Source organism: Gossypium hirsutum, chromosome A11, assembly GCF_007990345.1.
Source record: "Gossypium hirsutum isolate 1008001.06 chromosome A11, Gossypium_hirsutum_v2.1, whole genome shotgun sequence".
Classification (NCBI taxonomy): domain Eukaryota; kingdom Viridiplantae; phylum Streptophyta; class Magnoliopsida; order Malvales; family Malvaceae; genus Gossypium; species Gossypium hirsutum.
Window position 1 is genome coordinate 117,660,333 of NC_053434.1, and position 17,644 is coordinate 117,677,976.

The following is a 17,644-nucleotide window of genomic DNA, read 5'->3' on the forward strand; positions in this document are numbered from 1 at the left end:
TTTTTCATTTTAAATTTATATTTTCAGTTGAGAATTTCATAACACTATAACAACAAAAGGTTAGATGTTGTGAAATAAACTAATAATTCATTTTATACACTTCATCCATGTGTATATATTTTAAATCTTATTTATTTACATTTTTTGTTCCAAATAAAGTTGAATTTATAAATATTATTTTATTTAGAAAAAAGTATGAATATTATTGTGTCTTATATTTAAAATATTATTATATTATTTTTTTCAGTAAAGATTTTTATATAAAAATCTAAACAAGATAGAAATACCCTCAAATAGGGGCATAGCTACTAGCTAGGGACTGGTAGGGACCCCAGTCCCCCTAAAATAGAAAAATATTCATTTAAGCTTTTTAATTATTTTAAAATTTTAAATTAGTAAAAGTAAAATTGCACTTTGCCCCTTAAATATGATAAATATTTGATTTAATCCTTTAAAATTATAAAGATATATAAGGTATTAAAATGGTAAAATTATTTTTACTATAGTAAATTACAATTTAATTTCGACCCCTAAAATTTCTTTTTATATCTTGTCATATAAACTTAAAATTTATATTTTAAATTCTTTCATTTTCATTTTTTTTTTCTTTTAAGCCATTTTTTGTACTTCTTTTTCATTAATTTCGTATAGATATTCTAATTATCTTAAATTTATAAATACAAAAAATTATTATTCTCAACTTGGCAGCATTGCTAACCCAACCAAATTATTTGTGTAAACAATATATATATATAAACAAACATGCAAAGTCTCTTGAATTAATGAAAATGATAATGAGTATTGACTATTTTTCTATTTTTCCATAGCAAAAATTTTTACTATTAATACAATTTTATCATTTATAAGTAAGACTTCTAATTTCACTAAAAGTATTTTTATTAAGAAAATTTATTTAAAAAAATAATAAAAAAATTTATTTAAATTATTAAGCTTATAGTGCTCAAATTAAAAGCAATATATATATATATATATAAATATAAGAGAAGCTTATAGTGCTAAAAAAGAGAGAGTAAAGGTTACTTAAAAATTATTAGTAAACTTACAAAGATTTAATTATATGTTTCTAGTGAAATTCCTTAAGTTATGTTTATCTCTTTTATAACAAATTATTAAGTATAGTTTCACTTTTTTCTATTTTTTATACATTTATGCAAACCCTTTTTATTGTTAAATAATAGAAATAAAAATTTCTTTAGAAGATAGTAGTAGTTTCCTTGGATATATTACAACCTAAAAGTTATTTTCATGCATCTAAAAATAGTTAGAGGTAGTCTAGTAAATTAACCAATTATTTTTATTGCTTATACACATGTTACATGTATTACATCAAAAATATAATTTTACATTTTTTGTTCCGAAGAATCTTCAAACCCCTAATTCTAACTCTATTTCAATTGTATCTTCAAAGGCGAATTCAAACACTACCACCTTCATTGCAATGGTTTGAAGTTTCATATAATAATTTAATTAGAAAAATCCCTTCCTCAATAAACAATTTGACTTCTCTTATGGATCTTAGTCTATCTAAGAATAATTTGGATGGAACAATTCTAGATTGCATTGGAAACATGAGTTCTTTAGAAAGTAGTATAGCAATTTCCTTCAGTAGATTATAATCTAAAAATGGTTAGTAGTAGTGTATCATAAATATAGTTATTTTACAATTTTTGTTTCAAAGAATCTTCAAACCCCTAATTCTAACTCTATTCCATTTTTATCTCCTAGGGAGAATCCCAACACCACCACCTTCATTGCAATGGTATGGAGTGTCATACAATAACTTAATTGGAGAAATCCCTTCCTCAATATGCAATTTGACTTCTCTTATGGGTTTCTTTCTGTCTGAGAATAATTTGGAAGGAACAATTCCGGAGTGTTTTAGAAACTTGAGTTCTTCTCTCTTACAATTTGATTTAGAGGATAATAATTTTCATGGTCAAATACCACAAATTTTTGCTAAAGGTTGCATGTTGAAAAGTTTGCGCATCAACAAAAATGAATTAGAAGGGTCAATACCACAATCTTTGAGTAATTGCGAAGATTTAATCCTTCTTGATGTTGGAAACAACAATTTGAATGACACTTTCCCAAATTGGTTAGGAAATTTGGATCAGTTACAAGTTCTTATCTTGAGATCAAATAGATTTTACGGCCAAGTGGATAGCTTTGATGTTACAGTTTCCTTAACTCATTTGCGTATCATTGATCTTTCTCACAATAACTTCAGTGGTTACATACGTACCTTTTTTTTTGAACATTTGCATGCCATTAGAGAAGGGTATGAGAAAAAAGTTGAACCAAAGTACATGGAAGATGTAATTGGTGATATTACGGTGAATTATGCTTCTGATTTATCTATTACAGCAAAAGGGTTGGAAACAGAGTTTCAAGAACTATTATCCATTTGGACGATTATTGACCTTTCTAGTAATCAATTCTCGGGAGAAATTCCAAAAATACTGGGTGAGCTTCATTTACTTATTGTCCTAAACCTCTCCCATAATTGTTTAATAGGACCTATCCCATCATCTTTAGGTAATTTGTCAGAGCTTGAATCATTAGATCTCTCATCAAACAAGCTGGAAGGAAGAATTCCAACAGAGTTAAGAAATCTTGGATTCTTAGAGGTGTTAAACCTTTCTCAAAATAATCTCAAGGGACCCATTCCTCAAGGCAAACAATTTGATACTTTCGCTAATGATTCCTACATGGGAAATTTGGATTTATGTGGTTTGCCATTATCAAAAAGCTGTGATACTGAGGAGGAAACTCCAGCCATATTTGATAGTGATGGTGATGGTGATGGTGAGGAATTGAATTGGAAATTTTCAGTAGTGATGGGGTATGGATGTGGGTTGGTGTTGGGAATAAGCATGGCATACATTGTATTCACAATAGGAAAACCATGGTGGTTGATTAGGATCATCGAGCGAGAGAAGCTAACACTTCGGCGAGTTCAACAACTTGCAAACAGAACAAAAAACATCATTGCTTGGTGGTATGCAGGCCTTTTTCTGTAGCTGTTTAATAAACTTTTTGTTTGGGTGCTTTATTGTATGTTATGTAGTTCGTATTATGTTTTCTTAGGGCCTCTCTCATGGCAATGTTCCCTGATGTGCTTATGATAGGTGCATTGGTTTGTAAAGACTGTCTTTATGGGAACCTTATCTTTTTAATAAAATTGAAATAAGGAATAGATGGTCCAAGAATGGTTAATTTATTCCAAAGAGTTTGTGAAGAATCAAGAGAGGTAAAATAATGCAAAATTATATGTTGAATACTTTAGAATTGAATATGGATTATGGTTTTAATTGCACTGTCATAACCATTTTTTTCAAAAAAACGGGGATTGACTTAGATTTGAAAATGAAAGAACGGAAGTCGTCACCAATCCTTTTTGATGAGTGTGATCGGGTCACCTTAAATTAATCATTTTATTAAAAGTTAAGATTTACTAAAACGATAAATTTTTTTTTGGTCTACGAAAAATCAGAAAATGAGTTCGGGAGTCGGTTATGCACGAAGAAGGGTTAGCACCCTCGATACGCCCAAAATTGGTACCTAGTTGATTAATTAGTGTCTTAGTGTCGAAGATTGAAAACTTGAAAGACTTTTGAAATACGATCCTTCTTTATAAAAAAGCTCAAGTGTTAAGGACCTTCTCGTCTCAAAATATGAAATGTCACATCCAGTAAGTTAGGACACGACATCTTGAATTTTCGAGAGCGAGCTTGCTTTTTATATAAAATTCATGTATTTTAACCCCCTTTTTAAAAAGGATGTTCAGTTATTTAGGGTAAACGAGAAAAGTCAAAACCCAGTAAGTTAGGGCACGTTTTCTCGAATTTCTTAATACCGAATATTACCTTTATTTGCAAAAGTTCTTATCTCGAGATAACAAGATGTCATATTCAGCAAGTTAGGACACAACACCTCGTTTCTTCGAGAGTAAGCGTTGATTTCAAAACTTTAATTGCTATTTTAAGATGACATTCCGTTATTTGGGTTAGATGAGAAAAATCGAAGCCCAGTAAGTTAGGGCACGATGTTCTCGGGTTCCCAAACACAGAATATTATTTTTATAAAAGAATTTATTTTGGATCAAAAAACGGTTAAAATAACATGAATTTGCAATAAGATGCAAAAATATTATACACGAGCATAATAAATGCATTAATATAAAATAAAATAAAAGACGAGGATAACAAAAATTAGCAAGCACACGAAATAATCACAGATCAAAGATAACAAAAAGTAAAGTAAAAACGTAAGTAAATGATATATACATAATGTTGACACCATTTTTTGGATGGAAACGGGGTCGACTTGGATTTTGAAAATAAAACGAAAAATGGAAGTCGCCACCAATCTTTTTTGATGAGGTGTGATCGGGTCACCTCGTAAAACGGTTGTTTTTAATAAACGATTTAGATTTTATTAAAACAACGATTTTTGTCTACGAAATTCAGAAAAATGGGTTCGGGAGTCGGTTACGCACGAGGAAGGGTTAGCACCCTCGATACGCCCAAAATTGGTACCTAATTGATTTCTTAATGTCTTGGTGTCGAAAATTAAAAAACTCAAAAAGAATTTAAAATACGATCCCTCCTTATATTGTTATTTTAAAATTACTCAAATAAATCAAAATGGAAAATGCTTCCTTATCTCGAAGTAACAAGATGTCACGTCCAGTAAGTTAGGATACAACACATCGTATTTTCGAGAGTAAGCTTGCCTTTATTTTTGTTTAAACCTCATTTATTTTAATTTCAAAAGGACGTTCGGTTATTTAGGATCAACGCGAGAAGAATCGAAGCTCAGTAAGTTAGGGCACGATTTTTCTCGAATTTTCTAAATACGAAATATTACCTTATTTTGAAAGTTTAAAAAGGATATTCGGCAATTTGGTCGAACGAGAAACCGAAACCCAGCACGTTAGGGCACGTTTTCTCGAATTTCCAAACACGAAACATTGCCTTATTTTGAAGAGTTTTCAAATAAGTAATTATGAAACCGGCTCAAAATATATTCGCTTGGTTTACTTTAAGGGTAATAAAACAATCGATGTTGAGCGAAAATGCAGATTTTGTAAAAAACATGATGCAATAATAAGAAACTAAATCATAATTCTAAGCATGAAACGATAATAAGTGGATTCAAATTGAAAACGAAAAAAATAACACGTGATACACAGAACTACGTGAAACCAATATAACACAAAACAATTTAAAAACCATACGAACAATATACAAAGGTATAACATATATTAGAATTCAAAATAGTTTATATGTATAAAAAAACGGATAATATATTGGTGATTATTTAAAAAATATATTGAAACGAATAATATGTAACATAATTTCAAATGAAATAAATTGACTAAACGAACGATATATTTATATGAAAATAATAAATGAAAATAACGTATATACAAAGACCAAAGTAATTAACATAAATAAATATGCAATAAAAATAAAATCCTCAAAAGAAAGCCAAGCTATATACGAATAATTTTAAAGAAAATATACACAATAAATTTAGAAAATATTTACATAAAATAATATGAAAGCAACAATGTACATAGAATAGAGTTAATCATAAATTATATGCCTAATAACATAGATATGAGAACATTTCAATGTAATAACATACAAAAAAATAAAAAAAATAAATAAAACAATAATGTTTTTCAAAAGAAGAAGTGGAATTGTCAAAATTATTTGAAATACATATATACAAATAAATAAAGAAAATAAAAAATATTAAATGAACCTTTTTTAAGAAAAAGTGAATTATGGAAAAACTCAATTAAAATAAAATTAAAATAAAAGGGATATTTTATAAATAAAGTAAACCATTGAAATAGAATCGTGGACCAAAACAAAACGCGTATAAACGCTTGAGACTAAAACTGAAAATAAACTAGACCCCCAAACGTGTCGTTTCAGCTCGAATTAAAATGAAAATATGCGCAAGTCCCAGGGATAATTTAAAAGAAATAAAAAAACAAACATGACTTAATTAGACAGTAGTGCAAGGGAGGGGGACTAAACGCGTAAATTATCCATTTAGAGAAATCATGCGCATGAACCAAGTCAAAAAAGCTGTCTGTTCCTTCCCCCAATGCCATTTCCTTTTATTAACCATTAAAACCCCCTTTTTTTGTCAAAAAACGTTTTAACCTTTATTTTTTAAAAAGAAACCCAAAAATGTTTTATGAAATTCCTTATTCTCCCTTACTATCCCTTTTGTCTTCCAGCCGAGGAGGCCACCAATGGTTCACCCAACCGCCGCCGTGACTCCGGTGAGTCTCCCTTCGTCGACGCGAGCACGACGTGGCTCCGGTGAGTCTCCCTCTCTCTCCTAATGTTTCTCTCACGCAAGAAGAAAATGAAAGAATAATAACAAAATCAGAAAAAGAAAGAAACTAAAAAAATCACCTTTAACAATTATTATTGCTTTCTGTCTCTGCTTGTATTTGATTTCATATATATTTCCACTATTGTATTCGTAGAAAGGGAACCCCCCTTTTACAAATTTTCCTTTTAGGATTTATAGCCGAATGTTTCAAAGCAGAGTACAAAAAAAATATTGTTTCTTCCATTCGCGACTGCTCTGTTGCTGCTGTTGTTGTGTCTCGTTTTGCAGGCGGTGTCAGACGCATGGAGGAGAAGGGCATGCGCGGGGTGTGGTGGTGGTAGTGCGCAAGGTGGCCCATGGTTGGCCTAGCGTGCGGCGGCTGAAGGCTTGGGGAAGCAAACTAGGGTTTGCTGAAAATGGGGTTAATCTTGGGCTAGGGTTATGTTTGTTTTGGGTTTAGGGTTAATTTTGGGTAGTTTGGGCCATATGAAATTTGGGCTGCAATTTAGACTTTATTTCATGTATTTGGTTTATGTTTTATTTTTATTTTGTTTTTGTTTTGGCACTGGGCCCGGGCAAAATGGGCTCGTACAGCTGCCCCTCTTTGCTCATTTTCGTGTAACGAGAATAGAGCAAAGACATCAAAAGGGCCAATTTTGCCCGGTCTTGCCGAGTCTTGACTTTTTGGTGCTCATCTTCTTCAAGTAGCCTTATTCCAGCCTGCTACGTCTTGTTGCTTCGATCCACTCTACTGCAACTTCAGATACGCCTTGTAGCTTCAATCTACTCTGCTACGACTCCATGGGGATGAGATTTGTGTTTTTAGTCTGCTCCACTACTGCTTAGGGGAATAAGATCTGTAATCTTCACTCTATTCCACTGTTGAGTGCAGGGAGATAGAGTTATCGGCTTCAATGTACTCCACTGTAGTCAGGGAGGTAAAATCCGCCATCGTCGATCTGCTTCACTGCCAAATACAGGAAGGCAAGATCTGCAATCCTCAATCTATTCCACTGCCAAATACAGGGACAAGATCTGCTTTCTTCGATCTACTTCACCACCAGTATGGGAAGACAAGATCTGTATCTTGGATCCACTTCCTATCAATATAGGAAGATAGGACCTGCTATCTTCGATCTACTTCACGCTAATACATGAAGACAAGATTTGCTTTCTGCGATCTACTTCGCCACCAATATGGGAAGACAAGATCTGCATCTTCGATCCACTTCCTACCAATATAGGAAGATAGGATCTGCTACCTTCGATCTACTTCACGCCAATATATGAAGACAAGATCTGCTTTCTGTGATCTACTTCGCCACCAATATGGGAAGACAAGATCTGCATCTTCGATCCACTTCCTACCAATATAGGAAGATAGGATCTGCTACCTTCGATCTACTTCACGCCAATACATGAAGACAAGATCTATTTTCTGTGATCTACTTCGCCACCAATATGGGAAGACAAGATCTGCATCTTCGATCCACTTCCTACCAATATAGGAAGATAGGATCTGCTACCTTCGATCTACTTCACGCCAATACATGAAGACAAGATCTGCTTTCTTCGATCTACTTCGCCACCAATATGGGAAGACAAGATCTGCATCTTTGATCCACTTCCTACCAATATAAGAAGATAGGACCTATTTACGCCTAGTGTTTAGGATGACATGATCAGAATGAATCAAATGCTCCTAACTAGATGTGTATGTATTATATTTGTAGAATGTCATGAGAATGATCCATTTTTAATGCTTAGGTTGTCATTCCTCATTGTTCATCAAGGTTCTATCACTGATGCCTTCTTGTTCAGCCAGTACCTTTGACAGAAAACCTAAAGAAATAGATGCTATTTAGACTATCATTTCTCAAATGTTTCCAACCCTTAGGTTTGGTTAGTTCTAAACAATAGTCCTGTTTCAAGTCCTCGTATTATTTAGAAACTTTCAGAGTAATATGCAGAACTCCTTCTGCATGTGTATTGTCAGTCCATTAATCGTTATTTCAATGAAAAATGCTTGAAAAAGATTATCAAAATGGACAAAATGAAATTTTGTTGAGAGCAAAGCTCTAAACAAACAAATCAAGATAGCAAATTTTGCTGAGATACGAGAGGAATAAGATGAAAAAGATTATCACAACGGATAAGATGAAAATTTGCTGAGAGCAAAGCTCTAAATGAACAAATTAATCAAGATAGCAAATTTTGCTAGAATACAAAACGAGAATAAATTAATCAAGATGATGTATTTTGTCAAAAATACAAAAAATGAATAAAATAGAAATAGGTGCCCCAGATATCGTAGCATGAGCTTCTCTGCCCCAAACTTCTTAAGGACCCTTTTGAACTTGATATGTGTTTAGAAGTCCTAGAAGGCTTTGTTGATGCCCCAAGATGTAGCATCTTTCCTTCTTGTTAATTCGGAGAAGACAAAACTACTTTATGCCTCATCTTTGATCAAAAATTTGAATTGCCCATTCCTGGGTTTTCAATTCAAAACCCCTTTGGTCTCAAGGTGCCCTTTGCGGGTTTTCGCCTTGGCCTCTCCTTTTTCTTTTTTTTTTTAGGCAAAGTACCTCTTCACTGAATCCGAATTCACAGGATTGGGCAAGCTTTTGCCATCCATCCCAGTTAAAATTAATGCCCCTCCTGAAAAGGCCTTTTTTACTACATAAGGTCCCTCCCAGTTTGGCATCCACTTTCCTCTGAAGTCTTTTTGTATGGGAAGGATCTTCTTCAGTACCAAGTCCCCTTCATGGAAGTTTCTAGGACGAACTTTCTTATTGTAAGCTCGCATCATTCGTTTCTGGTACATTTGACCATGACGGATAGCTCTTAACCTCCTTTCTTCAATCAAGTTCAGCTGATCATATCGGGATTGGACCCATTCTGCTTCGTCTAACTTTAGTTCTGAAAAACTCGGAGGGAGGGAATTTCAACCTCAATTGGTAGCACTGCCTCCATTCCATAAACCAAAGAGAATGGTGTTGCCCCGGTAGAAGTCCTGACGGACGTTCGATAAGCATAGAGGGCGAATGGCAACTTCTCGTGCCAATCTCTATAGGTCTCAGTCATTTTCCCCACAATCCTTTTGATATTTTTATTGGCTGCCTCTACCGCACCATTCATCTTTGGACTGTATGGCGATGAGTTGTGGTGCTTGATATTGAATTGACTACAAACCTCTGCTATCGTGCTATTATTCAAATTTAATGCGTTGTCAGATATAATCCTTTCGGGCATTCCATACCGACATATGATTTCCTTCTTTAAAAACTTGCTGACAGCTGTCTTTGTGACATTGGCGTAAGAAGTAGCCTCTACCCACTTAGTAAAGTAGTCAATCACTACAAAAATGAAACGATGTCCGTTTGAAGCCTTTGGCGATATCAGCCCAATGACGTCCATGCCCCACATGGAGAAAGGCCATGGGGAAGTCATGACGTGAAGAGGTGATGGAGGCACATGAATTTTGTCTCCGTAAATCTGGCATTTATGGCACTTCTTAGCATATTTGATGCAGTCTCCTTCCATGGTAGACCAATAATATCCAAATCTCATGATCTGTCTGGCCATTGTGAAACCGTTAGCGTGTGTTCCACAAATACCATCATGGACTTCTTCCAAGATCTGCTTGGCCTCCACAGCGTCCACACATCTTAACAGCACCTGATCTTTTCCTCTTTTGTACAGGGTCTCTCCATCTAAGACGTAATCACTGGCCAGCCTCTTCAACATTCTCTTGTCATTCTCAGTTGCTTGGTTTGGGTATTCACGATTTTTCACGTATTGCAATATATCCTGATACCAAGGGTTGTCGTCCTTTTTTTCTTCCTCGTCAATGTTACAACAGTGGGCTGGAGCATCATAAATGCTCATTTGGATAGGCTTCACATCCTCTGGTCTATTTACTTTGATCATGGAAGCCAATGTAGCTAAAGCGTCGGCCATCTGATTCTCGTCTCGTGGGAGATAACAAAAAGTGATGTCGTCAAACTCCTCAATCAATTCTAGGACTATCCTTCGGTAACTAATCAACTTAGGGTCTCTTGTTTCCCATTCGCCTTTGAGCTGATAAATTACCAATGCTGAATCCCCATATACCTCAAGTACCTTGATTTTGCGTTCCATAGCCGCGTGGATTCCCATGATACATGCTTCATATTCTGCCATGTTATTTGTGCAATCAAAATCTAGTTTACTGGTGAAAGGATAATGATCACCGTTTGGAGATACCAAGACTGCCCCAATCCCGTTGCCCATGGCATTTGAGGCTCCGTCAAAATTTAATTTCCTAGTATTGCCTTCTTGTGTGCTTGCTTCAGTAGTTGCCACATACATTAGATCCTCATTTGGGAAATCAAAGTTCAAAGGCTCATAATCGTCCAGGGCTCTACTTGCTAGAAAATCTGCTATCGCGCTCCCTTTTACAGCCTTTTGATTCACATAGGTTATGTCAAATTCAGATAGTAGAATTTACCATCGGGCCATCCTTCCGTTTAGAGCAGTTGACTCCATCATGTATTTCAGAGGGTTTAACTTTGAGATTAACCAAGTCGTATGGTACAACATGTATTGTCTCAATCTCTGAGTAGTCCAAACCAATGCGCAACATAATTTTTCAATTGGCGAATATCTCGTTTCGCATTCAGTGAACTTCTTACTGAGATAATAGATCGCTCTTTCTTTTCGTCCTGACTCATCATGTTGGCCGAGCACGCACCCCATGGAATTCTCAAATACTGCCAAGTATAGTATCAGTGGCTTGTCAGGGCAAGGTGGCATCAGTACTAGGGCGTTGGACAAGTAATGTTTAACTCTTTCGAAAGTTTTCTGGCACTCCTTATCCCATATACCTGGATTGTGTTTCCTAAGAAGACGGAATATGGGGTCACATTTCTTAGTTAATTGTGAAATGAATCGAGCGATGTAATTTAGTCTTCCTAGGAAACCCCGAACTTCTTTTTGAGTACTTGGCGGAGGTAATTCTTGTATGGCCTTAACTTTGTCTGGGTCAATTTCAATTCCCTTTTCGCTGACTAAGAATCCTAGCAATTTTTCTGATCTAGCCCCGAAAGTACACTTGGCTGGGTTAAGTTTTAGCTAGAATTTCCTTAACTTTAGAAACAGTTTTCTCAAAACTTGCACGTGTTCCCCTTCTGTTCTGGATTTTGCGATCATGTCATCAACATAAACTTCTATCTCTTTATGCATCATATCATGGAATAATGCTGCCATGGCTCTCTGATACGTTGCTCCCGCATTTTTCAATCCAAAAGGCATCACTTTATAACAAAACGTCCCCCACATTGTTACGAATGTGGTCTTTTCCCTGTCTTCAGAAAGCATCTTAATTTGGTTGTACCCGGAGAAGCCATCCATGAAAGAGAACAGTGAGTATCCGGTCGTGTTGTCTACCAAGGTATCGATATGAGGCAGTGGGAAATTATCTTTTGGGCTGGCTTTGTTCAAGTCTCTGTAGTCCACACACATTCGCACCTTCCCATCTTTCTTAGGAACAGGGACTATATTGGCTACCCATTCTGAGTACTTGACCACCTGTAAGAAACCAGCATCAAATTGCTTCTTAACTTCTTCCTTTATTTTTAGCAAGACATCAGGCCTCATCCTTCGGAGCTTTTGTTGGACTGGTTTGCATTCTTCCTTTATAGGCAATCGGTGTACCATGATATCAGTACTTAACCCTGGCATATCTTGGTAGGACCATGCGAAGACATCTTTAAACTCTTGAAGCAACTCAACAAGGTCTTGCCTTATTTCCTTGGCAATGCAAGCGCCAATTTTTACCTCTCTGCCCTCTTCTAAGATCACAACTTCTACTGATTCCTTATAGGGTAGAATTTGTTTTCCTTCTTCTTCCATCATTCTTAACAAATCCAGAGATAAAACGCTGTCTTGGTCACCTTCAAAATCTTGAGGATCATCTATACTCATATCTTGTTCAAATAGAGACTCTGAATTAGTAACAGCGTCGCTCATCTCGTTGATATCTGAAGACCTGTTATTGGAACAAATGGAGGCCCAAATAAAAGAATCTAAGAATACTTATATGCATAGTATGATTATAAAGGGAATGAAAAGAATGAAAGAATATTTGCTCAAGATGAAACTGAATGATAAGTTTTCACTGAAATTAGATTTTGGACATGTGCCTTTTACAAAAGATTCTTATCACCCCTGGTTCAGGGCAACAAGTGTTCTGAATATTACTCTGAATTAGTTCTAAATGTTACAGGGATCTCTTCTGCAGTCCAGTTGTTTAGAACGCCTCTAGGGATGTAGAAACAAGTCCCTGATAGGTTTTTTAGTTCTTTCTTCAAAGGCACAAACATCTTTACTTTCCAATCCATCGATATATTCAAAGAATTCTAATTCTTTTTCATCTATCTGGCTCTGTACTAAAGTTCTGAACTCAATACACTTTTGGATTTTAGGAAATTTATTGTATGCAATGAAATGTAATGTTAATGAATAAAAAGATGCTTGCAATGAAATGTAATGCAGATACATGAATGCAAAAAGAGACGTTGATTCTTGATTCAATTCTATTAGAACAACTTTACTAGAAAACAAATCTCTTTACATAAAGCGGATACATATACGACTTTGCCCTCATATGCGAAGAAATTCGATCATTTTCTTCGTTCGAGCGTTAAGATAAGTCTCACGAACTCTTCAAAAGGGACGTATCTTATATCTCCTTTTTACTCAATCCGGGCCGTGACTCGTTGCTTACTAAACCTCATGGTTCTCGTTGGCTTCTCTTTTAAGAAAGTTCAGCGGCTCTCGAATAATCCTTGTCACATTAAATTCTCGGGCCACGGAGCAATGGTTGTGTGGTCCTCCATTAAACTATCATCCTTCATACGGCTTTGCCCTCATATGCGGAGACATTCTATCATTTTCTTCATTCGAGCGTTAAGATAAGTCTCACGAACTCTTCAAAAGGGATGTATCTTATATCTCCTTTTTACTCAATCCGGGCCGTGACTCGTTGCTCACTAAACCTCATGGTGCTCGTTGGCTTCTCTTTTAAGAAAGTTCAGCGGCTCTCAAATAATCCTTGTCACATTAAATTCTCGGGCCACGGAGCAATGGTTGTGTGGTCCTCCATTAAACTATCATCCTTCTCTTATCACGTTTTCTTGGACCATATTCGGACAACCGTATTATTATCCACTTTATCAAGAAACCCATTTCCTTATGACAAGCTCTCTATTTAACAACTGAACGTGAATCAACACCTCTTTTTATGATGAAAATGCAATGCAATCATAACAAAAAGAAAACAGGTTAGTACAAAGCAAAAGCAAGCAAGAATAAATAGAACACCTATTTGGGTGAATACTAGGGGTTCGAAGTGGTTCTACCTAGGGTGGGCTCCTAAGGTTCACTACATGAGGTTTGGTTCTAAAGTAAGGGTACCCGAACCAGCAGATTCATCGATCCTCACCCATTATAGGCTCATGCGGACCGAGTTCGGTTCAGGGGGATACATTTCTCTATGGCCATGCGGAGATGAAAATCTCACGAAGACATAGGTACGGATGTATCCCGGAAGCGATTCACTATCCCATGCGGAGGTGAAAACCTCACGAAGGCGTAGTTTCTCACTTCCACTTAAAAGGTGTGACCAACGGTCATGCAATGGAATGTGCAGAAATATACACCTAAACTCTAAACAAAGCAGTAATTATAAACAAATAATAAAAGCCAAAATAAAGGCAAAAAGCAAGTTTTCAATTTTTGACACAAAGACAAAAAGCAATCAACTCGTGGCTTGACTTTCTTATTTAAAGTCCCCAGTGGAGTCGCCAAGCTGTTGACACCATTTTTTGGATGGAAACGGGGTCGACTTGGATTTTGAAAATAAAACGAAAAATGGAAGTCGCCACCAATCTTTTTTGATGAGGTGTGATCGGGTCACCTCGTAAAACGGTTGTTTTTAATAAACGATTTAGATTTTATTAAAACAACGATTTTTGTCTACGAAATTCAGAAAAATGGGTTCGGGAGTCGGTTACGCACGAGGAAGGGTTAGCACCCTCGATACGCCCAAAATTGGTACCTAATTGATTTCTTAATGTCTTGGTGTCGAAAATTAAAAAACTCAAAAAGAATTTAAAATACGATCCCTCCTTATATTGTTATTTTAAAATTACTCAAATAAATCAAAATGGAAAATGCTTCCTTATCTCGAAGTAACAAGATGTCACGTCCAGTAAGTTAGGATACAACACATCGTATTTTCGAGAGTAAGCTTGCCTTTATTTTTTGTTTAAACCTCATTTATTTTAATTTCAAAAGGACGTTCGGTTATTTAGGATCAACGCGAGAAGAATCGAAGCTCAGTAAGTTAGGGCACGATTTTTCTCGAATTTTCTAAATACGAAATATTACCTTATTTTGAAAGTTTAAAAAGGATATTCGGCAATTTGGTCGAACGAGAAACCGAAACCCAGCACGTTAGGGCACGTTTTCTCGAATTTCCAAACACGAAACATTGCCTTATTTTGAAGAGTTTTCAAATAAGTAATTATGAAACCGGCTCAAAATATATTCGCTTGGTTTACTTTAAGGGTAATAAAACAATCGATGTTGAGCGAAAATGCAGATTTTGTAAAAAACATGATGCAATAATAAGAAACTAAATCATAATTCTAAGCATGAAACGATAATAAGTGGATTCAAATTGAAAACGAAAAAAAATAACACGTGATACACAGAACTACGTGAAACCAATATAACACAAAACAATTTAAAAACCATACGAACAATATACAAAGGTATAACATATATTAGAATTCAAAATAGTTTATATGTATAAAAAAACGGATAATATATTGGTGATTATTTTAAAAAATATATTGAAACGAATAATATGTAACATAATTTCAAATGAAATAAATTGACTAAACGAACGATATATTTATATGAAAATAATAAATGAAAATAACGTATATACAAAGACCAAAGTAATTAACATAAATAAAATATGCAATAAAAAATAAAATCCTCAAAAGAAAGCCAAGCTATATACGAATAATTTTAAAGAAAATATACACAATAAATTTAGAAAATATTTACATAAAATAATATGAAAGCAACAATGTACATAGAATAGAGTTAATCATAAATTATATGCCTAATAACATAGATATGAGAACATTTCAATGTAATAACATACAAAAAATAAAAAAAAAATAAAACAATAATGTTTTTCAAAAGAAGAAGTGGAATTGTCAAAATTATTTGAAATACATATATACAAATAAATAAAGAAAATAAAAAATATTAAATGAACCTTTTTTAAGAAAAAGTGAATTATGGAAAAACTCAATTAAAATAAAATTAAAATAAAAGGGATATTTTATAAATAAAGTAAACCATTGAAATAGAATCGTGGACCAAAACAAAACGCGTATAAACGCTTGAGACTAAAACTGAAAATAAACTAGACCCCCAAACGTGTCGTTTCAGCGCGAATTAAAATGAAAATATGCGCAAGTCCCAGGGATAATTTAAAAGAAATAAAAAAACAAACATGACTTAATTAGACAGTAGTGCAAGGGAGGGGGACTAAACGCGCAAATTATCCATTTAGAGAAATCATGCGCATGAACCAAGTCAAAAAAGCTGTCTGTTCCTTCCCCCAATGCCATTTCCTTTTATTAACCATTAAAACCCCCTTTTTTTGTCAAAAAACGTTTTAACCTTTATTTTTTAAAAAGAAACCCAAAAATGTTTTATGAAATTCCTTATTCTCCCTTACTATCCCTTTTGTCTTCCAGCCGAGGAGGCCACCAATGGTTCACCCAACCGCCGCCGTGACTCCAGTGAGTCTCCCTTCGTCGACGCAAGCACGACGTGGATCCGGTGAGTCTCCCTCTCTCTCCTAATGTTTCTCTCACGCAAGAAGAAAATGAAAGAATAATAACAAAATCAAAAAAAGAAAGAAACTAAAAAAATCACCTTTAACAATTATTATTGCTTTCTGTCTCTGCTTGTATTTGATTTCATATATATTTCCACTATTGTATTCGTAGAAAGGGAACCCCCCTTTTACAAATTTTCCTTTTAGGCTTTATAGCCGAATGTTTCAAAGCAGAGTACAAAAAAAATATTGTTTCTTCCATTCGCGACTGCTCTGTTGCTGCTGTTGTTGTGTCTCGTTTTGCAGGCGGTGTCAGACGCATGGAGGAGAAGGGCATGCGCGGGGTGTGGTGGTGGTAGTGCGCAAGGTGGCCCATGGTTGGCCTAGCGTGCGGCGGCTGGAGGCTTGGGGAAGCAAACTAGGGTTTGCTGAAAATGGGGTTAATCTTGGGCTAGGGTTATGTTTGTTTTAGGTTTAGGGTTAATTTTGGGTAGTTTGGACCATATGAAATTTGGGCTGCAATTTAGACTTTATTTCATGTATTTGGTTTATGTTTTATTTTTATTTTGTTTTTGCACTGGGCCCGGGCAAAATGGGCTCGTACACATAAATAAATAAATAACACAACCAATGATAAAAAAAACTAAAATATAATTTCAGCATACAATAAAGAAAATAATGAAAATAATGTACTAATAGTATAATAAAATATATATATTTGTAATAATAGTAGAAAGTAATCACATGTATACATAAAAATATTAATAACGATAAAAAGAAAATAACAAATATGATATGATAATAATAATGATAATATATATAATGACAAGAAAACGTGATAAAAAATGAAACTTAAATAAAATAATACATACAAAGACAGTAGTAATAATAATAATAACAGAAAATACCAATGATATAATAATAATAGAAACTAATGTGTACTTAAAGAGAAATATATATTTGTATATATATATTAATAATGATGAGAAGAAAATAACAATGACGTACTAATAAAACTATCAAAAGAGTAACACCAAAATAGCAAAATATAACAGTTAATATAATATTAAAATAATAATATGGAAATAATACCATGTATAATAATATTAATAATAATAAAGTAAAAAGGAGTAAATAGGATATACTAATAATATTAAAAATAAGATAGTAGATAAAGAAAATGAATATAATAATACAATAATAAATAGTGATACAATAATAAAAATGATAATAATGATAATATAAGTAATAAAGAACCCAAAATAATAGAGAAGGGACTAATTTAAACGTGAAACAGAAAATCTGGGCCAAATTTGAAAATAAAGAAAGGGAAAAGGATCAATCTGAACGCGCGTAAAT

The 17,644-nt window shown here is 34.3% G+C and overlaps 1 protein-coding gene across 1 annotated transcript; it reads left to right on the forward strand.

The window, feature by feature from the left end:
- Positions 1–1,847: 1,847 nt before the first annotated feature.
- Positions 1,848–16,644, forward strand: LOC121210088 (receptor-like protein 9DC3). The gene is made up of 6 exons (XM_041082184.1): positions 1,848–3,019; positions 3,109–3,170; positions 6,281–6,365; positions 6,670–6,802; positions 16,203–16,287; positions 16,592–16,644. The coding sequence occupies exons 1-6, from the start codon at positions 1,848–1,850 to the stop codon at positions 16,642–16,644; spliced, it is 1,590 nt and encodes a 529-aa protein (XP_040938118.1).
- Positions 16,645–17,644: the final 1,000 nt, after the last annotated feature.

Coding starts and splice junctions, on each gene's coding strand:
- LOC121210088 (XM_041082184.1), top strand. CDS start 1,848: ATGGGTTTCTTTCTGTCTGAGAATAATTTGGAAGGAACAATTCCGGAG. Junction 3,171..6,280: donor TGCATTGGTTTGTAAAGACT/GTCTTTATGGGA, acceptor TTTGTCTTCCAG/CCGAGGAGGCCACCAATGGT. Junction 6,803..16,202: donor TAGGGTTTGCTGAAAATGGG/GTTAATCTTGGG, acceptor TTTGTCTTCCAG/CCGAGGAGGCCACCAATGGT.